At 39.7% G+C, this 23,671-nt stretch overlaps 1 protein-coding gene across 1 annotated transcript in view; it reads right to left on the bottom strand.

The window, feature by feature from the left end:
- The window catches only part of stk32a (serine/threonine kinase 32A), a 67,274-nt gene extending 43,603 nt beyond the window's left edge, over positions 1-23,671 (bottom strand). The window contains exons 1-5 of the mRNA XM_087847421.1: positions 23,357-23,671; positions 21,877-22,385; positions 17,078-17,133; positions 15,062-15,213; positions 2,940-3,113 (exon numbers count right to left, since the gene is read on the bottom strand). Coding sequence (XP_087703547.1) covers positions 2,940-3,113; positions 15,062-15,213; positions 17,078-17,133; positions 21,877-21,928 — 434 coding nt within the window. The 5' untranslated portion in view covers positions 21,929-22,385; positions 23,357-23,671. The remainder of the gene's footprint in view (positions 1-2,939; positions 3,114-15,061; positions 15,214-17,077; positions 17,134-21,876; positions 22,386-23,356) is intronic.

The following is a 23,671-nucleotide window of genomic DNA, read 5'->3' as shown; positions in this document are numbered from 1 at the left end:
CAGAGGAGGTCAGGAGAGAAGTCTAACAGCGAGTGGAACAGTAAAACGGTGTCGGCTCTGTCTTTCAGCAAGTAGTGTTGGAGATCTTTTCAAAACGGATGGAATTATGAATACATAAAAGTACTGTCAGATATTCATCCACCATGCATTACAATCTGGAAAGCATCTGACTGGCTGCGGATTCAAAAAACAAACATAAATATGTTAGGTTTATATTGTTGGATTGTCATTTATGCTTAGAAATATATACTCATATATGCTTTTTATAATCGATTGCATAATGATAGAAGTCTGATCCTTAGCAGTCTGCAAAGACTCGGAGTGCCTCCCACTCTGGCATACAGACACATCTTAAAGTCATGAGAGAGGTCGTACCTTCTCTTGCTGATTTATGGTATAGGAGGACACCTACTCTGTATCTATTTAAGTATAAGAGCCCTTTGTTTAGGTGGACTGCTGGACTCCTAGCACCAGCTTTGGGGAGTCTTCACAGGGTCACACACACATCTATACATACACACAGACAAGAATTGTCTCGTTCCAGCGTGGGTCTGTGCTAGACAGACCCAACAACATGCAATATATTTGCTCATACGAGCTGCAACACAAACTCAAACTAGACACAATCCGAGAAATTTTAATGTTCTACCAACTAATAACTTAAATAATATATATAATAGTAAAGGGGTTTGTGTATGTATGTGTGTGTGTGTGTGTGTGTGTACAGGTATTAACATCTTCCTGGGGACCAAAAATTGGTAGTTTACTATACTTGTGGGGACAAACAGCCCTCGTGGGGACCCCACGAGTTTGAAGGCATTTTTGAGACTCAAAATGTGGTTTTAGTGTCAGGGTTACAATTAGGTTATGGTTAGTTTTAGGGTAAGGGTCAGGGTTAGGCATTCATTTTTGATGGTTAGGGTTAGGGTAAGCAGCTAGGGAAAGCATTATGTCAATGAGATGTCCCCACAACGATATAAATACACATGTGTGTGTGTGTGTGTGTGTGTGTGTGTGTGTGTGCGTGTGTGTGTGTGTGTGTAGGTGTGTGTGTGTGTGTGTGTGTGTGTGTGTAGAAGCATCAGTACCGTATGCTGATATCCAGCCATCATATGGAAGAAGCTAATGCCATGCGTATTTTACCTCTGGCATGATCAAACTTGTAAATGACATAATTAACATGTGATCGTGTTGCATGCGATTAATGTCATTATCATCATTGCTCCCCTAATTATCATCAAAATCATTAAAGACCAACGGAAAGAGAATCTGTATGTCTCGTATTTATACCCATATAGACAGGTGCATACACACACAAACGTCCACTGAAAAGCATTCGCTCGGCGAACCCAAGTCAGCACGTCCACGTCTGAGTGAGGAAATTATATATTCAATTTCCATACAGATGAGCCGAGAGTTACTTTCAGCTCCTCTTCCTATTTGAAGCTAATGAATGCAGATTGAAAAGATGTTGATTCCATCTAAACAAACGCCCCCAACACCTGCGCATCAACTGGCAAGTCTGTCCTCTCCAGGACTGAAATAGAAAACATAATTTAAATATTCATACCCCTCAATGGGCTGAATGAATAAGCAAATTATTAATCCGTCCCACTTATTTCTCCTCCTCTCTTTCCTGTGGAGGTTTAAGAGCGTGGACAAGAGCAAGTAGCCTGCTTAACGTTAAATGGTGTAATTTGTTATCTGGGGGTGTTGATAAATTAGTGTTCTCTGTTACAGTGATGTTTCCTATTAGTCATGATCTGAGAAGGTCTTTTTCCTATGTTTGTGTCTTTGCTCAGACATCAGAGTGGAGGAGTAATTTTAAAGACCAATGTACACAGAAAGCATTTTATCAACTGTTTTTGCTGTCAATCAGTAGTGTTTGGATTTCATCAAGTGTGCCCATCGACACGCACTCTAAAACCTGTCGTGCCCTCTAAAATCAATGAATGAAAAATGGTAAAAGATGATTTATTCTGCTGAGCCATCATCAAAACCGTTTTTATATTGGAAATTTTTCCATCAATCTGGTGTAGACAGTGGGTCTGGCTGCCTTCCTTAAGGTCCGCTTTGGAAGACAGCTTGTTCTCAGGACAGAAACACTAAACAGAGGCCTGAGTCAGTGGGAATCACTGTTCACACTTTGAACTCAGTTAACCAATAAGTGGTGTTCTGAATACAGACATTACATTGCTTCAGTGAACATCATTAGTGATAGCTAATTTTCATGGACTACTAATTCATAAAATGTACAAAAACTATCCTGTAAAGCATAAACCGGGTAAATGAAGAGAGTTCTTTGTATGATACAGGGTTGCTGTATTGTTGTCTGTTACTATGTCACGAGTAAGGCAGTCATTTTGCACACTCAATGTACTTAATGTATTTTGGCAGCAAACCTTAGCCAATAATGGAACATCTCATGCACTTTGAGTTATTCAGCAACTTAAAATAATAACATTTGGCAGTAGGCACACTCTTATTGGCTCTCTGAGTTGTGGTTTTGCCATAACAGCAGATATTTCTGCCTGAAAAGCACTTAACTTGCATTTTGAAAATTAAGTAAGGCATCAACACAGCAACATAGATGGAACTGACGCATTTGATAATGGCCGTAGTCTCTGGCAGAGGGTAAACTGTTGTGTCAGGGATGACCTTAATGTCAAGACATCTTGACCTTGCCCTGTGGTGGAGCAGTATTAGAAAACTATGTGGATGAAAACAGCCAAGGAGAAAAGAGGAGTACGCAATGCCCAAGCTCTGGTGAAAAATGAGGCAGAGAAGCATAAGGAGGACACGTGCTGAAGACTATTTCTGTCCTGTTATTTTTAAAGAGACAGAGGGCAACAAACCCTTAACTGTATCATTAAAGGTTATTACAAAAAAAACCTATGTATTGAGTTATAAAAATGTCAGTTTATAGAAACACCTCTTACCTGTGTATGATGCGCTTGGTGCGGAGATATCCCAGAGCCAGAGCCAATTCACAGATGTAGAGTTTGACAGTGCTCTCTGAGAAGTGCACATTCTGCTGGAGGTGGTAGCGCAGATCTCCGCCCAGAAGCAGATCCACCACCATAAACATGTCCTCCTCATCTTGGAAGGAATACCTATAAAGAAAGATAAGTTACAAAGAAGAGTGACATGGTAACAAAGAGTCAGGGAAATGGTGAAGAAAACTGGAGAAAGAAATAAAAACTGAGGAGACGTTTAAGAGGAGGAGGGAAAAGAACTAGGGAATCAAGGGGTGATAAACCCATCAGCAAAAAAATAAGATAACAAGCGCAAATTGAACTCATGCCAGGTTTGTGCACCTCAGGCAAATCAACCTTTTAAAGATAGTGTGTAACACCTTAGTATAAAAAGTTTGACAAGAACAAAGAGTTCAGCAAAACCTTTCGGGGTTTTAACAACATGATCTCTATTAAAAACAACCTCGGAAGCCTTGCATACTCTCCGAGGACAAGTGCTCCTCTAAGTCCAGGCCTAAAGAAAAACACTCATCACAGTCTTTCACATTGCAGAAAATGCTGTCTATGTGACGCCTGTGGCAAAGTTTATTAACCTTCTGTCAGGGTTGGGGTTTTTTGTTCTCTCCCTTCCTCTCTCTTGCCTTTCCCCCTTTTCGCTGCTCTCAGGTGACGTTTAGGATGGTTCCCTGATCAGTTCCCTAATCTTTCTGTAAACTGAATGCTTTGGTCTAGGTCCTGCTTTGGAGTCATTTGACAAAGCTTTACTCGTTATGACACTTTTAAGGCTCAGAGAAATGAGAAAATCCCACAGAGGTGGCTACACAGGAGGCATGTGAGACAACTAGTCAGTCTTAATAAATATTATTCCATCATTCCATCCATCCATCCATCTTCTTCCGTTTATAAAGACCAAAGTGCTGCACAAAGCCTTCAAATTATATATAAATACACCTGAGATATACTTAAGTACATCATCACTTGATTTAAAAATATAATGTGAGCCACTATCATCCTTATACTTGTATGGCAAGGATAAAAAATGTGCCTTCTTAGTTGTCTCCACATGTCATTGTATAATGAATAGCTTGCTAACTATTCTTGTTTCCTCTTAAATTTTCCGTGGGCTCAATTTTGCATAGTTTTTACAGTTTTTACAGTACACGGTAGTTAATATTTGCCTATATATAGTCCTGTATTGGTGTCAATCTGTGAAGAATGCGCTGAGTGTGACTGCGGTCATCAGTCTGCTCATCCCTGAAGCTCCAGCATGCACAGCCAGCCTGTCTCAGCGAGAAGTCCGCTGCGTTGCACTTTGAGTAGCTGTTGCACAAATAATTGATTTTACATGCTGAGCTTCTCACCGGGGATGCACTTTTTGTTCACTCCATTTAAACAATGACTTAATTAGTTTCTCACCCACGACTAATTTATGCAAAAATTGTATAAAAAAATCGCAGCTGCCTGCTTTTTTTTTTTTTCAAAGCTCGCCTAGGGTTTTGTTCTGCATACAGTTGGCAACACAGTGTCCTACATTTCCACGTTCATATCTTGCATAAAATATCAGATCTGCTGCTACACTCGATTGAAATGTGGATTTAATTGGATGCAAACAGCCTACAGCTGAAATTGTTGCATCTTTGAAAAGAGTATTTCTGTTATTGCTGGCGGAAAAGGATCATCTTGGCTAAAAGTCAAAGTGTAATGACCAAGGATGTCTTTTTTTGGCTGTATTGGTGAACACCCTGAAGGTGAAGCTTTTCTGAACTGGATGGATGGAGATTGATTAAGCTGACTCCAAACTGTCTACTACGGCTCAGATAATGCTGAGACCACTCAACATCTGATTGCCGCAGCCTCCGAGTTTGGAAATACTATCTGTGGCATGGACATCCTGGAGATGCATATATTTATATGCAACAATAAATATTTATCCTAAAGATAATCCTATTTCTGACTCTCTTTAGGATATCCTATTTACCCAAAAGTCAACTACATTGAATCAGGCAAAATATGGTATTTTTGCACCAACAAGGTGATTCCAAAAGAGATCTATGCCAAAAACCTGTCATATCTCAGTATGGTGTGCAACATATCCTTAAAAATGTGTCAAGCCAAAATAAATCTACAGCAGATGAACAGAATCTGGAAGTCATATCCTTATGAATAAAAACATAAATCCAGCGAAGAAGTGACACAGGACCTCAAGAATTCACCAAAGCCTCATCAAAAAGTCTCAGTGTGTGTAGATGTAGGAAAGGCTGAAGCATGTCATATTACAGAAGGATTTTAGTGAAAATCAGTGCAACAGTTCTTATGGAGTGAAAACCCTATATTTGAAATTGGCAAGAGGTACAACAGCGAGTGTTTAAAGCCATCTGTAAAACACAGTGGATTCTCTGTCATAGTTTTAAGACTGATGGAACTACGAAGGTAGAAACGCATCCGATTTTAATCCAACAATAATGTCATCTGGAAAGTATCTCTTTGTTAACAGCTTCATTTTTCATTTTTGCATAACAACAATGTCAAACAAATTGCCAATGTAGTAAAAGCATAGCTGGATGGAAAAACACACAATGGAATGCAATCAGTCATGGATTGGTCTCCCTAGAGCCTGGACCTCAATAATGTGGGGGGTCATCCGGCACAGAATAGAACAAAAGGCACCCAAACGTCAAAGAAGTACTTAGAAGGTCCTTCAAAAACTCTAAAGAATGATGTCTTAAAGAAATTACGGAGAAGCTTGTCTAACAGAGTTCAGGTTGCGATGAAGAATAAAACTGGTCATAATGAATAATGACGCATTGTACAAAACATAGCTGTGTTGGGACAATGAGAATAAAAAATGTATTCAGAAAAGAGGACCTTTAACGGGAGTCTACCAAGATTTTATTCTGGAAAAGAAAAGTTTCAGCTGCTGCAGATATAACTAGAGTCTCAGAGTGGTTTGGCATGTATGCTTGTGTGTGTGCATAAAGATGAAAGAAAGGAAGAGTGAGTTGGAAAACGATATGATGCTTGAGTCTGGCACAGAAGGAAGAGACACACATCAAACCCGCATCATATTAACGCCACACTCTCTGCATTGCTTGACTTTGATGCAGGATTTGTAGTTTTTTCGGATGACACAACTCCAACTGTGTTCATGGAGAGTAAAAATGTTCTAGCTAATTATATTACTCTAGTTCTGTGTACAAAGATATGTGAAGAACTAATGAACCACACATTTGGATATGCCAGTCTAGGTGCTATCCTGTTACTGCGTACCTCAATTACAGAAGAATTATAGAAAAATAAACTGTAAGGAGTTAAATAGCAGGAACAAGTATGCAAATTTTTAAATGCGATGCTGAAAATGTGTGAAATACTGATGACTGAAAATCTGATAGTTGCAAAAAAACCTTGCCAAGGACTCCAAACCAAGATGGGAAAAATAGGGCTTTTTTGGTTTAAAGTGTGAGCCAGACAACTTTTAGTGTTTGTCGGATGGACTCTATTTTTACTCCATCTACTAATTGATTGACTGTCTTTGCTTCTCATTTGCTCTCTTGCTGTCTCCTGTGTCTCTCATCCCTTCTCTCTTATTCTACCTTAGTGTTTTTCTCTTTCTTTCACACGCACATGGAGTGTAAATAACTCTAACTGAGCCAATTTAAGGAGGTAAAGAATACAACGAGACTCTGTCACAAGTATTTAGGAGACACAAACGGAACATTAATTGCTCTTTTTTCTTGGCCACAAAACAAGAAAAGGAGTTACTTGTTTAATATGTATACAATGAGATGATTTCTTCTAATATGCTAAGTTCAGCAACTTTTTTTATGACAGGGGAATTGATCTTTACATCTGAATTAAATGTGCTTCTTGCTAATTTATTCATTACTACTAACTATTTAATAATTATTTATTTTATGTCATGTATACTAGAGATATCATGAGCCAATCTTATGGATTTCTGTTTGTGTCGATTTAGGTATATTTTAATAGACTGAAAAACAAATATGAGAAAAAAGGGTCACAAATATTGAACATTCCTATTCTTTGCATTTAATTAATTATACATCCAATTAGTTCATTAATTACCAATTACATGCCAGATACTAAATGCATTTAAGCATGCAGATATGGTCAAGATCACCTGCAAAAGTTCAAAGCAAACATCCAAATGGGGAAGAAAGGTGACTTAAGCAACTTTGAATGTGGCATGGTTGTTGGTGCCAGATGGGCCAGTCTGGGTATTTCAGAAATTGCTGATCTACTGGAATTTTCATGAAAAACCATCTGTGGGTTTTACAGAGAATGGTCCAAAAATAGAGAAAATATCCAATGAGCATAGTTCTCTGGATGAGATTGCAGTGAGGTGATAGGAAGGCAACAATAACTCAAATAACTACTCATCAAAGGAAAACTGGACAACTGAAAATTAGAATAATGTTGCATATTCTGGTCATTCTTAGTTTCTGCTTCAACATTTGAACAGAAGTGTCAGAATTTGGCATAAAAACAAAATGAGAGCATTGATCCATGCTGCCTTGTATCTTGTATTCAGGATGTTGGCGTTGGGGTTATGGTGTGGGGGATAAATGCTTAGTCCCCTTACTAGCAACTGAGCATCATTTAAACACCACAGCCTACCTGAGTATTGTTGCTGAACATGTGCCTCCATTTATGACCACAGTGTGCTAATCTTCTGTTGCGTCTAGCAGTACAATGCACCATTTTTCAAAGCTCAAATCATCTCAAACTGGATATTGAACATTACAATGAGTTCACTGTACTCATACGGCATCAGTCACCAGATCTCAACCCAGCAGAGAACCTTTGGGATGTGGTAGAGCAGGAGATTTGCATCATGGATGTGCAGCTAAAAATCTGCAGTAATGTTACCGGCACCTTCCAGAATCGAGGCCATGAAGACTTAAAGCAGGTAACAGAAGGAATAAGGTGTATCTAATAAAGCAGTGTGTGAGCATAAATGCATTTTTTAAATGTTTCAAAATCAAACTGTGGATGGCGCTCTCACTTTACCTGCATTACAGGATTTAAATGTTCTTGTCATTTGTTAAAGGAAAAAGAAATACAAGAGTTTTTTGAGGGATGGGTTCAGTTGGTTGGTAGATTATCAATGGTCAGTATAACCATGTATTGTAATAACACATACGTTAATATGAAAGTTCAATGTATTACTTGTTCAACTACTTGATGAGTTCACAACTTTGTGTTGGCTTCAGGGCAGCCAGGCCATCAAGTTAATCGATATCACTCTAGAGCCGTCCGTGAAACCAGTTTAATCGAGTAGAAAACCAACTCTCACGCTTGGCTGAGGTTTCCATGTTTTCCAGTCCCACTAGGATTTCCGTCAAAGAGACAAGGTGGTAAAAACTGAAAGGGCTTAGCCATAATTGGGGGGTGGGGATGGGGGTGTGGGGTGGAAATGGAGGAGTGACTGACTTGCCAAAGACTTCCACATAAAAGAGACAAACCATCGTACACTCACACAGACCTATCTGTTTTTATGGTTGTGGTTTTTGCGCTGCGATTAGAGTGCATTAAGTTTTGTTTTTTTTAATGATAGTTGATAATAATCAACATCGATCTGGAGATGACTGACTTAGTACTAATACAGCTCTATAATTCAGCTAGTTCAGCACTGTCTCTTCAAAAAGAAAGAAAGAAACGGTGCCTGTGAATGTGCTCTCCCTCTCAGTCGCTCTCTGACCATGGGGAGCTGGTACTTGGAAGGCAGTTGAATATGAATGAAGTCTTTAGTGACCTGCTGCCACTGCTGTCAAAATGAATTAGAAATGGCACTGATTATGTTGTTTGCCACAGGTAGAGTCTGGGTCACAGAAGCTACCTGAGTTACCACTGACGCTGTCTCATGTTAAAACTGTGCATTGCGCTGATCACTGTATGTAAACGAAAACAATCCTAACAACTTAGAGAAACCCCCCCCCCCTTCTAAATAACCTTGTTTTTAAAAGTGGTAGTCCAATCACAGCTGTAGTAGTTTGCTTTTTCTTTTCTGAACACATTTTTTGTTGTATCCTAGATTAATAGCAGCTAGACAGATAAAGTTTCACAAATCTCGTTAATAATGGATGACATAAACAACATAATGGCATGAAGATGAAAAGCTGTACAAGAATGAAATGGAAAATAATCAGCCAGTCAGTAATGGGAGTCCCGTCTCCATTTGCCTTTGCACCTGCAGAAAGAACAGACATCCACACGCAAATAACGCTGTTGATGCTTCAACCACAGTTGTGGGCTGACAGAAGCCAAGAGTCATCAGGCTGCAGATTAGCACCTGTGCATTACGTTGAAACTGTGAAAAACTTTTCATTCGCTTTCCTGGCATCGACCCTGGTGTCTCCGTGGCGCGCTAGCTCTCTCTGTTTCCTCAGCTTGTATTTTAACCGCTCCCACCTCCATAATATTCTTTCTTTCTGTGCCTATCTCTACTGTGCTGCACATGCATTTCAATGTGACCCCTTTGGTGGCTTCCAGGCAGCCGGTCAATGGGAGAGCATCCGCCATGGAGCTTTTAGAAGCAAAGACACCCCAGGCCATTTTAGTAATGGAAGAAACCACAGGGGCTCACAACCTAATGGTAACGTGTCCTTACAAAAGGACTCTGTCAAAGGTAACAGTTATGACATGTAAGGCTACACAGCTAATGAAATAATACTGAATATGCTGCAGTTTCCAAAGGCCTTATATTTTCATCACAATATAAAGCGCCCTGAGATGACTTTTGTGTTGAATCAGAGCCATATAAATAAAACTGAATTGAATTTCTATACGGTATTGAATGAAACTCTCATCTAGTACATTCTTAAATAATAAAAGGAAAATAATATAGCCACTGCCTCACTTGTATTTCTAACACTAAATTTAATATTGAAGCACTTACGACAGACTTTTGGTCTTTGCGGTAATCCATCTTCCATACACCTTTTGTGAAGTTAATGAACTAAAACTCCCTCTAAACTGCTGAGTGATTTTTGCTCATTAACATTTATCTATTGAATTCCCGCAGCATAACAACCACACCAGTGAATCTCAGTGATAAAATGCCTAATCAGGACTTTGTTGTTCACCACAGAGTAATGCAATTATAGTGATCAGACATAAATACTATACAGATGCACACACGCCTAATCTGACCACCACACCTTGTTTGAAATGGGCAGAGACAGTCAACCGCTCAGACTGTGACATGCCGGATCGATGCCAACAGCCTTCCGACCTTCCTCCCACCCAATCTTCCAACACCTCCCTGTGACTGACAGCTTCCATCAGTCTGCGTCTAATGCTCCTTCAGCACATACAAAAAAAAGAAGTGCATTGCTAAATTCTTGCCCTCACACATATAAACTATTACACTTAAACAAGCAATAAGAAATACTACTTCAATAATTTAGCAAATGATAAATTACTTTTTTTGCATTTTTTTATCAGCAGGTTTTCCTACTTGTGTGCTTGCGTCTTCAGGGAATCAGCAACCGATATTTTCTGATTCAGGTCACCTTGACTGAAGACCAAATAATTGACATGCTGACATGTTGCCTTCAAGCATTCAGCGATGGCTGCAGTGTTAAAAGTAAATTGAGGATTTTACACACAAATTTCGCAGATACACGAGGGTACTGTTTGTACCTGACGTTCAAGAAGGCCTCATTACAGTAATCGTGATATTCGAGTCTGGAGCTGGGCTTTTCTTTGGTCGTGCCAATCTTCTAAAATGCATCCTGTTTCTAAGCAGACTGTAGTTCTGCAGAATACAATGTGTCTGGTTTGCGGAACCTTTTATATAAGGATTCTTAGACGAATAGTCCTCTTTTTTGCCTTTTTATGTGTGTGTTTGTGGGAGGACATCGTGGCTTCTGAGAACAAAGATGCACATGAATGAGAAATGATGAATGATGCCTTTTTCTGCATAGAAATCTAGTGCATTAGTAAGATTACATAATGCAAAAGAGGGATTCCCTAAAGCAAATGAAGCTTTTACTTCACAATGTCTCAGACTTTTGCTAATGTACTTATTTCTTTCTGCCTTTGACTGTTATACAACTATTTTTTTTTATAATTGGCATGTTATATCATGAAGGTATTGGTTCCAGAATTTAGCAATGTCAATTAGAGGTCAAACTTTATATCAAGGTATTAAATTTGTAATAACATTTTATTGATGCAGGCAACTTACAGGTTTAAGTGTAAGTAAATGAAGGGCATTTTCATTTCTTCTTTCCTATGAGCTTCTGTCACTGTTGACACAGTTCGTAATTGAAACGAGGTGCCAGCAGGAGAAACAACAACATTATCTCCAGTGACACAGCCTAGGGCCTAGCCTGTTTCCCTGGAAATTTTAAGTAATTGTAACATCACCGACAAACACTTCAATAACTAAAGTACAGTAACCTAACCTTGTAACTCTTCAGGAGTCTGCACGATATTGTCATTTAATAAAACTGAAAAATATTATCTATGCCTGGGATGTTACATTTTAGGTTGAGCTTTTTAACCAGCTGCCTGAAGCCTTGTTTTTCCACCACGTAACTACAGCAGAATTTTCCACCTACTGTTTGCCCTTTCTGTCATATGGAGTATAACTAGTGCTAGTATCTCCTCCTTCGTAGGCTGACTGTACTCATTAGTGTGTGTTCTTGCCTCAAGTGGTGAAACAAGTTTGTTGTTTGCACCTGTAGCTGGAACAATTTTCTTGCATATTTTGCAGCATAATGTGGTTTGCTGGAGGTTGTTGAAGTAGCTCCCTTCTTAGCAACTAAACTGCCATCAGAGGCCGCTCTGGCTCTCAGACATGCCTGGGCTCGTCTCATTGTTGTGCGAATTAGCATTGCTATAGCAATGATACAGCGATATGACATTTTTATTAAATTTGTAAAAAATGATACCAGTATTATTGCGGGGAGATTGGATCAGCCCTAGATGTCATTATGGAGACTTCTGAAGTACTAAAGTAAGTCCACAACAGTCAAAATTACTGCGTGACTGACTTTCTCTGCTTGAGGCTAGTGTTGCTCACAAAGAAAACGAGTGCGCAACCAGTGCTCAACACTTCCAATACACTAAGCAACAAACAAGCTGTTTGAAAAAAGTTCTTCCTCTGTGTTATACCCTCATCAACAAACACATCGAATGCTAAATCCACAGTTAAACAGGCAGCAAGCCTAAAAGCTGAAACTTGCAGCCTCTCTGTGTCTCTCGCAGCATGACTGTACAGTATCCCTTCCCTTTTAGTCAAAGGATTGTAATGCCAACGAGTGGTTGACACCACAATGTACGATTTTCATGCCCAACTGGCTGCTTTACTGTTTGTGGTGCGATCAAAACCAATACTTTTTACATTTTAAATGCATAACATGGCATAAATAGCTTTGTTTTCACTCCTGTCTCTCAAATGCATTGCTGTTTGGCTGCCCAGTTTCCAGACATTCTGAGGCAATGCCCAGTCACAAGTGCAGTGGCAGCAAGAGAAGCATAAAGGAAGTATAGCAGGTGGTGAGGGAGTGAAATAGGAGAGGTGAGACAAGACACGTAAGAGGTGACTGAAAAGAGGAAGAGGAGAGGACAGCCAGGAGGCAGCTTTCTGCATCTAACTGGCTCAGTGCAGTTCATACGCTTGCAGGTAATCTCTCCCTCTCTCTGACCTTGAGCACTTACCTCAGGACAATCATAACTTATGCCAACTCAACATGAAAGAGAGAGAGAGAGAGGGAGGGAGAGAGGGAGAGAAAGAGAGTGGGCATAGCGCTGACCCAAGCACATCTCTAGAGGATATCACCCCCACCCTGAGGGGCTTACACTGCCAACAGCATTAACTTCCAATTTTTTTTTTCATCCAACACAGCATGCAATCAAGCAAGAAAGCAAGCACTGGTATTGTTTGTCTGATGAGTCCGTACACTGCACAGACTGCACTGCACTCTGCCTTGTGTCTTCTTTTCTTTTTCTGTGTTTTCATGTGTCCATCTATCCTCTCCTCCTCTCCTTTTTTGAAAAAATGTGCTTAAATGACTAGTTATTCATTCTCACCAAAGTAGGTTTTATTTCCATTATATAGGTAATAAATAGCATTAATTTTGCCAAACTAGTAATCAATTATATAAAAGTGACACAATGGATAAAGAGTAGAAAACAAAATACCTGATACCTCACAAGTGTTCAGAAGGACATACCTTAAAATCAAAAAAATATGTAAGAGGAAATGATAATAATAATAATCATCACTATCATTGTAACAGAACTGAACAAACAACTATGTTTTAATCTTTAAAAAACAGACTGTGAGTGTTGTTGCTGTTTTTCTTCGTCTTTGGAAAGACATCTTTCTGCCTCTCAGCTTGACAGAAGACCAGGGTGGCTTCCTTTCAAACGTTGCAGTGTGGGAGTGCTTATCAAGAATTAATGACGCCTTTCAGAAGAAAACTTAACAAGCTATACTTATCAGGCATCTTCAGTACGGTTCTTGGTGCTCAATAAACTCTAGCTTTCAAATTATGACGAATGGCTGGTTAAAGGTACCTGATGAGTCATCCTAGATTAGCATTCCCAGTTTGAATGAGCTTGTACAGTTGTCGAATAAAAGATTTCCTCAAACCGAGATGCAGTGAGGCAAGTGGGAAGCTGCCAAGAGAGGAGATACATTTGCTGTTCTTCAGTGGTCAACAGCTTTCTGGATGAATCTGCAGGCTCACTCCAAGACTGTGTAAAAAGGGTTTGTTTTTGTTGTTTTGTTTAATTGATGACGCTCTTTCATTGGGTCTGCGCATTTACTGATTTGATAGGATCCAGTCACCATATAAAATAAATGAGTGAGAAAGAATGCATTACTAAACCAACAACGGGACATTTATAGCTGATGGCAATAACCAGTGTGAAACACAAGCCTTTGAGATCAGCTGCTGAAATGGAAAGCATTCATAATTTCACAGCAGCCTTTTGTGTACATATTTAATGAATTCAGCAGTATTCTGCTAAAGTCACTTAGTGCTAAATTCAATACACTCTGAGCTGGAATTAAAAAAAAAACACATTTCTGTCAGAGTCCCCAAAATCTCTGACAGAAATGACCCTGGGAAGATTGCTCATTCATTCATTCATGAATCTATCAGACACACATACAGAATGAAAGAAAGATCAAACCGAACATCTAAATACAGTTGTTTACAGAAGTTTATATCCACTAATCATGGGCATGAATGTAATGATGCCTTTGAAATGTTCTTCTACCAGGGTGGAATGATTGTACAGCATGCATCTTTACCGATTTTAAGCAGGACGAATTGGATGCACGAGTTTGAAATCATTTCTGTTATCCACATTGGATCAAAAGTATGTATACAGGCTCAAAATATATACATGCACCTCCACTCTTATTTGGTTAAATCGCCTTGAAAATGTTGCATCCTGACTAGATGTTTTGGTAGCCTTCAACCTGCCTGGATATTTGACCACTATTCTTTCAGAATTAGTAGAGTTCATTTAAACTGCTCAGGTTCCTGGCATGGACTCAGCTTTAAGTATAATTCCCAAATTTTCAACAGGGTTCAGGTCGGAGATTTGGAAAAAGTCTGTAAGCTTAATGTAAGAATGCTTTATCCACTTGTGTATTTGAGATCATTGTCCTGTTGAAACACGCATCTGCACTCATTTGGAAAAGGCTCCAGTTAAAATACCTTCCCAACTTGATTAAATATAAAATACAGATAGATCTTCACTGAGTTCCTTGGACATTGTCATTGTTCTGTGCATTGGTCAATCCAATGAGTGCTATCAAACAAATCCTTTTTATGTTAGCAAAGAGCAACTACCAGTTGTAATCGGCCCTGACAAGTTAAAAGACACTGCAGAACCTTAAACATCACGTACTAAAAGATTTAAGCAAAGTGTATCGATGTGACTTAGAGAAAATCCAAAATCCAAAACTTGTGCGCCCAATTCTTATTGTTCAAAGTCATTAAGGATGTATGCTGATGCATGCTAATTACAATGACATTGCCCATAATGAGTGCATGCAAACCTCTGACCACAACTGCACTTATTACAGCATGATGACTTACCAAAAGTTGACCAGGAAAGGATGTTCAAGGTTCTGCATGATCTGGAGTTCTTTGAGGACGTTCCTCACTTCGTTCCGCTCCACGCATTTTAACTTGTTCATGTACTTCATGGCATACATCTTCTTGGTATCTTTCTTCTGCACAATGCAGACCTTAAGTGACAAGATCACATGTGACAACATGGCGTAAGGTAAATTCCTCATTGCTATGACACATTGTGTCCCGATTGATTATTAATTCATTATTTGTGATATGAATCAAAAAAACAGCATTCTGTTTTAAAAATACTCATACTAACAAATTTACATTATGACTTATGTTTCCATCATTCATCCATACAAAACTTATTTTTCCACCGACAAAGGAAGAGGTGGACCATTTGAAACACTCCTGCAATAACCAGAAACACAGTCTACCGAAAAAGGTTGGATGGAAAGTTCGGGAGGAAAAGATTTGTCTTTAAGCCAGTGATTAAGAATTTAATCCCCGCTTAAGATGTTTAACTTTTCACACCAGCATATTTAGCATTTTAGAGATGGGAAACATCAGGTTAGCACTCATTAGAATTGCTAGTGTGTGTCAGTGGGGAATGCAGTCAGTTTTCTCAAATAAATAGCATTAATTATATGATCCAGCAAAAAGAAACAGCAGAATATAACAACCCATTACGATGTGAAAAGCTGCTGTTTGTGTATCAAATGCATACAGACGGTATATGACGACTCAAACAGGGAAACACATGCATTTTTATTAACATGTAGAGTTGTAATAACACTAGACTTTTTTGTAGTCATGTTTGTCTGAGCTACAAGCGTCAATAAACCAGTGATTGCTGCTAAGAGAGCGATCTGCGGACCAGCTGGCACAGTTAATCAGCCAAACCCTGATCACATCACTCCTCCCATTGAACAGCTTGCCATCTACTGTGATTAGACTGCTTATCTGTCACTGGACACAGTGTCGATATTGTGTGGGTCTCTGTTGTGTGTATGCATGTGCATGGGAGTGCCTGCATCTCTATATGTGCTTACATGTACTGTAGGTGCTGATGTGAATTACTATGCGGCACTTGGCTTAACATGGTGCTGCTGTTAAAACTTTTACCACGTCTCGGGGTGTGGTTTTATTTACGACAACATGCTGTGCTCTGTGCTTAGAGGAAATTAAATCATGCAGAACTCAAACAAGTGGTTGATTTGCTGAAAGAAAAACGGGGGCCATACTGAGAATTCATTATTAGTTGTATTATCAGTTTGTAAGCAAAACATCAAATTTTCCTCATTTCAGCCTCTACATTGTGCAGATTCTATCAGATAATCTGACGGTAAACTGGATGGACTATTGGTCAAAAAACATCCATCTACTTTGGCTTTAGGGAATTAAAATGGCCATTAATTTCACAGTGAATAATGTAGAAAATTAGCAAATTAATAAGCCATGACACTAATCAGTGGCTGCAGCTCTAGGATTACATGGAACTTAGGAACGACCTGAGAGGTTTGCCTGCATGCTGTCACAACAAACACAAACTTAGTTTTATATGTAATAACTTTTTTTTTTTAATTTTGTGACTGATTTTTTACATTTCAATAATTCAACCATAAAATTGATAGTTTTATAGTTCCCTTATATATTTGTTGTTGCAGTATTCTCTCAAATTATTTGCTGGGCGACATCTTAAGCAACACCAGTCTTCTGGAAGTGTGTATTGTCAAGTTGAGTCAAGTCAAGTCAAGTGGCTTTATTGTCATTTCAACCATGTGCAGTGGTACAGTACACAGTGAAGCGAGACGTTCCTCCAAGACCATGGTGGTACATATAACAGACAATCAACACAGGACAACATAAAGTGCAAGTGTGCAGAAATTGCAAGAAAACAAAACAAAGACAGATCAAGGTGTGTGTGTGTGTGTGTGTGTGTGTGTGTGTGTGTGTGTGTGTGTGTGTGTGTGTGTTTTACTGTTGTTTCCAGCTAATCTGGGTTTATATTTCAATTTCTTATGAAAAGAAACTTACCTTTCCGAAGCTCCCTTTTCCTATTGCCCTTAAGATCTGGAAATGGTCGAAATTAACTGTTGGCATAAGCAAGGAGAAAAAAAAACAGTTTCTTAGAATCAACACAAAACTAAAACAGAAATTCAGACCTAAAATATTATGTATGTAACTGTAACAAGATGGTGTTATAGATTTGTTTTTTTGATGTGTTGTTTTTACTCATTCACCATCAAAATGAATCCGTGGCATGACATTGTATCCTCGGTTACAGAGCTGTGTTCTTGAAAGTCATTGGATCACAACCTGTAAGGTTTATACCCTAAATTTACAGTATTAACTTTTTTTTAATTTTCTGTAAAGGTTAAGCCACAAGTATGCGAACACTCTTAAATTAAATGTTATTTTTAATACTAAAATATATTTGTAGTTATCCAGAATTTTCTAAATTTGCTGTTTTATAAAAAAAAATTATCAAAGCATGTTTTTGGCAGATTTCTAAAGCATTTCTGTTTTGTTGTTTTCTTGATAGGTGGGCTAGTAAACGTGATAAGAACTGTGCTTGAGAAAGCTTCATGAGGACTAAAAGTGAACTACTTGCAAATAACTTAGGGGCAGATACAAACCTTTAGGAAGTGAAATTACAAGTGTGCATCCTTTAAAACTAGGTCACTGATGTATTATAAATGCAAAAACCTGCATGTGTCACACCAGTTACAGTAGGTTCACTGTGAGGTTTGCTTTAAGCTCATTTTAGAACAATGCACCAGTCATGCTGAAACAGATGGAGGTCTCCCGGGCAACCAGAAGTCGCAGGTTTCTAATGTGACAGAGAAATGAAATAACCTTCAGCCACAAAGATGTCTGATATGATGTCTGTTCCTAAACACCCATTTCAGACAACCTAAGCATTTCAGTAGCTCTGCTTCTTTGCTGCCAGCTTTTGCATCCTTCCCTCGCTCCCTGTGTCTCACCCACACACAAAGACAGACGCAACCTGAACCGCAGCTTAACTCCATATCTCAGTTTCCATTTATCAGCAACATTTATCGCCAATTGGAACCGGATGGGGGTGTTTGTTTCTTGCTGTCATGACAACCAGGACAGAAGGTTTTCCCTCTCCGCTGTTTCCCCGAGGATGGAACAGCTGCTGCCCACTCTTTCCACTCATCTGTCTGCGCGCGAGCGTGGTCACACACTCACACACAGACAGAGGGAAGAGGCACGCGCGCGTGAATTATCGGCTGCATTCACAATCATTATCAAAAACACGTTTGCTTTTTGACATATAGCGCTGACCTAAAACATTACCTGCCTCTTTTGCAGCAGTGTACCGTGCGCGCACGCACTCACTCAGCCTGCAGTCACTAGATGTATTGGATGTGACAGTTAATGTTATGCTCTGTTAGTCACGTATATCTGGCACATCCTCGTCTCACACTATCGGCACTGGAGTGTTTACACAACCTATTCCATATGAGGTCTGCTTTGTGATGCACATGCATGCTTGTAGCAGCCGATATACTGATGCACTTGCGTAAACTCAGCATATAGAGCCACACTTTTAGTAAACATAGTCATTTTTTTCTGCTGAGCTTATGTTTTTTGTTTAGTTTTTTTTTTTTTATTTAGAAAGACAGTTGTGATTGTGGTTGGAAGCAAACAAACTACAGAGAGAGCAAGAGATTGAGCGAGAGAGACAAAGGCAGACACAGAAAGAGAGGCTGTGAGAGCAAGGGGGAGACTCATAATTTACTAGCAGTGCTTTGAATGGTTTAATGTGATGGACACGTGAGTAACAGAGCATGTAATGATTCAAGTCTGCATATGAGTGGAATTGGCAAATTGACAGCGTTTCCATGACTTAAACTAGCTGAGGAAGTCATGTGACTGACTCTGGCACTCATCTGCTAGTCAATTTGAATCTGACTGACATGTGCTTATCAGTTTTGATTGAAATAATCACGCTTGGTCAGTTTGAGCCTCGCACAGTCTCTCACACTCTCAGCACGACTGCTACGTACTCTTTCTTACTCGGCCCGAGTGTGCCCAGGCTGGGAACATTTCAAATATCATCCTTTTCTAGAACAGTTGCTCTGACAACTGAAACAGAATCAGCTGGTCAGTCTGCTCTAATCTCACTAAAGTATGGGAAGGTGTAAACAGGACTCATCAATATACTAGAGTCTCCGGATTGCACAAGGAAGCGCGTGCACGTGTCATAAGGGACACATGAAGTACACCCATCATTCCCCAGGGGAGATAAACGTGTCTTGACAGAGTTCACCTTCATGCACACACCTCTGTGTAAATCACCTAATATGGGTTGAGTGTAAGCTAGAAAATATGCACTGACGCCAGCACAGAAAACAGATTATTCCACAGATAAATTGATTACAGGGTCGGATTTATCAATGAGCAAAAAATGCATTTAAAAAATGTTTGGGTTTAGTTTATGTCTATTTTTTTCTACGTTTTCTTACTATTGCTTTAAATGCATTTGCGGTTGAGTGGGGAAAAAGAAAGGGGATGCACATGAAAATGGCACAAACTGAAATATATCTATGTTTGCATAGCTGCGTATTTCGATTAAGCGCGCAATCTCACATTCATTTGTGTCAGTTACTAATCTCCATAAATCTCTGCATGTGAGTATAAATAACCTGTAGATAAGTGGAAGGTTTCTGGTTTCCGTTTGCAGTCTGGGCTGCACTGACCAATCGTGTTTGACCAGGCTTTAGCTGCATGAACTGAGAGGAAACAACAGATTGCATCTATTTAAGTGCACTTTTGAAACCATCGGCTGTTATCTAGCAACTATTTCGTTTTTTAATAGGTTTTTAAATGTAAATTAGCTGCATGTGCAAACAGTGCCAACAGACACAACAGGAAGCCTTGGGCCTGATATTTGTTGGCGGTGTTAGAAGCTCCAAACTACTGTTAGCTCCCTTAAGGCTAACAACAGAATAAACGAGAAATCATTTATCTCTTTATATACAGGTGTAATGTATAGAGAATCAACACATAATTTTTTTTATCTGACACACAATGATAGTCTAAGATTTTGAAATATGACCATTTATAAATGTTCACTTTACAAACAAACTGGTTTGCGACTGGTATCACCTCACAGCGACCTTTGACGCTTCTGAAGCATGAAGCGACACTTCAATTTGCATCTTTATTGCTACTCAAAGCAGCGAGCACATTATTAACATGCAGACCACCGACAATTGTCAAAAGAAAAGATTCGAAGTGGAGATTCTTGGCAGGTTAGGAGGTCAAATAATATTGGAAGTCGCGCTTGCCCTACCTTTAAGCCATGCAACAAAAAAAAAAAACCCAAAAAAACCCAACTTGACCCATTGTATGTGGAGCAGTCGCTCACTTTTCTGTCTCTTTCTCCAATAATCTTTCCTCACCTTCTTTAATATCCCCCTTGTTCCCCTAATTACACTGGGTTTCAGGTATCTTGGGTAATCTAGACAGTATAGAGCAATGAGGGGATACAACAGTAAAGTAAGGGACACCTATCTCTTCCTGTCGCTCACGGGACTTTCATCAGTGACGGGTTGCTTTTTTTTCGAGGATGCAGGGCTATTAAAAAAATCAAAACAATGTTTCTCAACAATGTGTTTTATATTCATCCTCTTTCAGTGAAATCACCCACGCTTTATTTGTGAGAAAGAGAAGTGTCAAAGAAGGTACACTATGGCATTAACTCGAGAGTTCAGAGGAGCTCCAATATGAATGACATTTCCAGAATAGCACACGAGATGACTAAGCATCAGGGTTAACCATGAATAATTACTTGATCTTTGATAAAGGTTGCCTCGATTGAAAAAGAGAAAACAACAGATTTCATTAGAGAGTGTGGGCCAGAGTGAAAAACCGGACTCTGGTTGGTCACATAACAGCTATGTTTCTAAAATTCTAATGATACTTAGGAGAGTAGAGTAGCATCTTGCCCTGGCTTAAACCTTTGGCTAAATGCAGCCTTAGTCTGCAACTTTATAAAAAGACACAAATGTATCACATCACCTGATATACTGGATATAGAGAAGAATGTAAGAAAACCTGGAAAAACCACTCCACTTCTGACTAAATTACTGACTCATGTAACACAGACTTTTTTGAAGGCCTTGGGGTTCAGCCAGAGTGGAATTAATTTCCGAGACTGACTCAGATCAATAACATCACAGACTATTATCTACTCAGGACACAAAGAAAAAGAAAATTTATTCAAACCAGGAGCTTCCCGAGTTAAAGTACTAGTCCTATCAAAGGCTCCCTTGACTGCAACCAGCCTGAAAAAGAAAAACAATTCTTAACCATGCAAGACTTGGGTGATCGATAATGATAGATGTAAAGAATAAAGAATTAAAGAAAAAAACAGATGAGATTTGATGAATGTCTTTGGCATTCAGTAAACAGCTTTTGTTTTTCTCTCCTGTTCGCCTAACTATAAGAATATTTGCAAAAAAATATACACTATTGTGGTCATATTAAAGCTAAACAGTTGTATATCAAGAGGTATTCCTCTTTTTCCTTACTGATGAGGAGTGGCGGCAGACCTAATCAGCATATTACACTTCTATGCATTAACTGTAAGTGCTCTTAATCTTGGAAAGAGGATGGAAACATCTTTGCACATCAAAAAAAAAAGCTGAAGAAAAGACAGGTTAGGGCAATCACTCAGTGGTGGTGAATCCTGCTCCCATCCTCTGCTGTCTTTGGTTTCGTTTAGATGTTAATCTCAAAGTAAAGACACTAAAAGTAGAAAAGAAGTGAAACAAGAACTATTTTAAAGGTTTAATACTCACCCTCATCTGTGTCTTCTGTGACTGGAGCCTTGCTGGACTGTCCAAGCCCCATGGTTGCTTCTCTTGTGGATTTTTCCTGTTGTGCTCAACTCAACTCAGCACCGAACAGCTCTCCCTCTGAGACTCACTCATAGCCTGGTCAACAACTGGCCCCAAACACACACACATACACACAGACAGCCTCACGTGCTCGATTGCGTTTTGCTGACTTGAATAGGTCCCGTCTTCCTCTTAACTGCCCACCTCGACACAACCACACATCACTGGATCCATACACGCGTCCACAGAGACTGAAGGACTTGGGAAAACACTGAAGGCACTGAAGTGCTGACACGCACACATAAACACACACAAACACACACACACAGGCAGCACAACTACAGCGTACGTTCCCTGTCTGTCTTCGCTGCTGTTCAGGCGACTGCAGGCAGACGGGCAGCTCGTCCAAGCCAGGAGACGGGTGGATGATGTGCCTCTGCCTCTGACCCTCTGATGACTGAGAGTCTAACCTGTGCAGGATGCCAGGCAAACATGACACCACCATCGGAGTGAGAGAAGGCGGGACAGAGAGGGAGGGGGGGGGGGGGGGGGGGGAAGAAGCAGCAGACTTTAAAGATATCAATAAACAAACTTTAATAGCAGCAGTACATAAACAACTCACTGAGGCTTGGTTAGGAAATTTACTTAGTTAGTGAAAGAGGTAAAAAAATAACTGCTATTTGCATTTCTTACATATCCAGATCTCTTTTCCACTTCCTACCCCTTCATTCCTTCCTCCTTTACTTTCCCCATCATTTATCAATAATTGAATTTATATATTTTAATCATAAGCACATCCCACAGAACAGTGCAAGTGTGATGAAGGGTAAGGTTTTTTCCATTAAGAGCAAAAAAGCTGCAGGCTTGATTTAGGGTGGTGTTATGTACTGTGAATGGAATCCATTCAGATGCCTTTTTAGGACAGGAGATTTCAAAAGTTTCTCTCTCTATTTTTTTTTCCACAAAGAAAAGAAAAGAAAAAATCAGTTTTTACAGAACAGTTATGCACAATGCAATTATGAGTTGCAAAGAAGTGACTTGAAGTGATTAAATGGCATGATAATTTCCTAACACATCGTATCATATTTCAGTGGTTTTCCATTAAATCCTTTAATGTCACGCTTTAGTGCCTGTCAGTATCTTCAGGAAGAACGAGGGTCTAAAATGTGATATGTAGGTAAACTGCCTGCATGCAGTCCTTTGGGGAAGCCCGTTAATGAATGTCATCCTGAGACTGCGTGATAAGGTCACCACCGCGAAGGTGAATGTCCCTCTTGGGTAAATGTGAAATATTCAAAAAAGTAGTGCGGGAAGCCGCAGTGCTGAGCACCCCGCAGAGGACATTGTGCCGAGAGCCCTTATCTGATCAAATAGGAAAGCATGCGCTGAATATAAAGTATCCCCACGCTTCCATGCAGGACAGCCGTGGGCACCTACCTACCTTAGTTGAGCATAGGACCATTTCGAGTCCGCTTTGCTGCAGAGAGGTGAAGAGCAACAGTGTTGCTCAAAGCATCACTTGTAGTCCCGTGTTCGGACGACGACGCACCGGGACATCTGCCACGGGAAACAAATGGTACCACACGGGAAGACGTGACTTGCGGGATGTGCCGACAATGCGAAATCCTGCGCTGTGCTTCTGGAGGACAACAGGACAGACGACAGAGCCGACGAAACAGATATTTTAGCGGGGGGGTTGCTGCTACTGGGCTGCTTACACTGATGAGCGGCTGACCTCCTGTTCAAGAGCTGGCCA

The sequence above is a fragment of the Neolamprologus brichardi genome, chromosome 10, assembly GCF_056152115.1.
Source record: "Neolamprologus brichardi isolate AB-2024 chromosome 10, ASM5615211v1, whole genome shotgun sequence".
In the NCBI taxonomy this organism is placed as follows: domain Eukaryota; kingdom Metazoa; phylum Chordata; class Actinopteri; order Cichliformes; family Cichlidae; genus Neolamprologus; species Neolamprologus brichardi.
The sequence above is the reverse complement of the archived record's forward strand: the minus strand, read 5'-3'. Positions and strand labels throughout refer to the sequence as shown.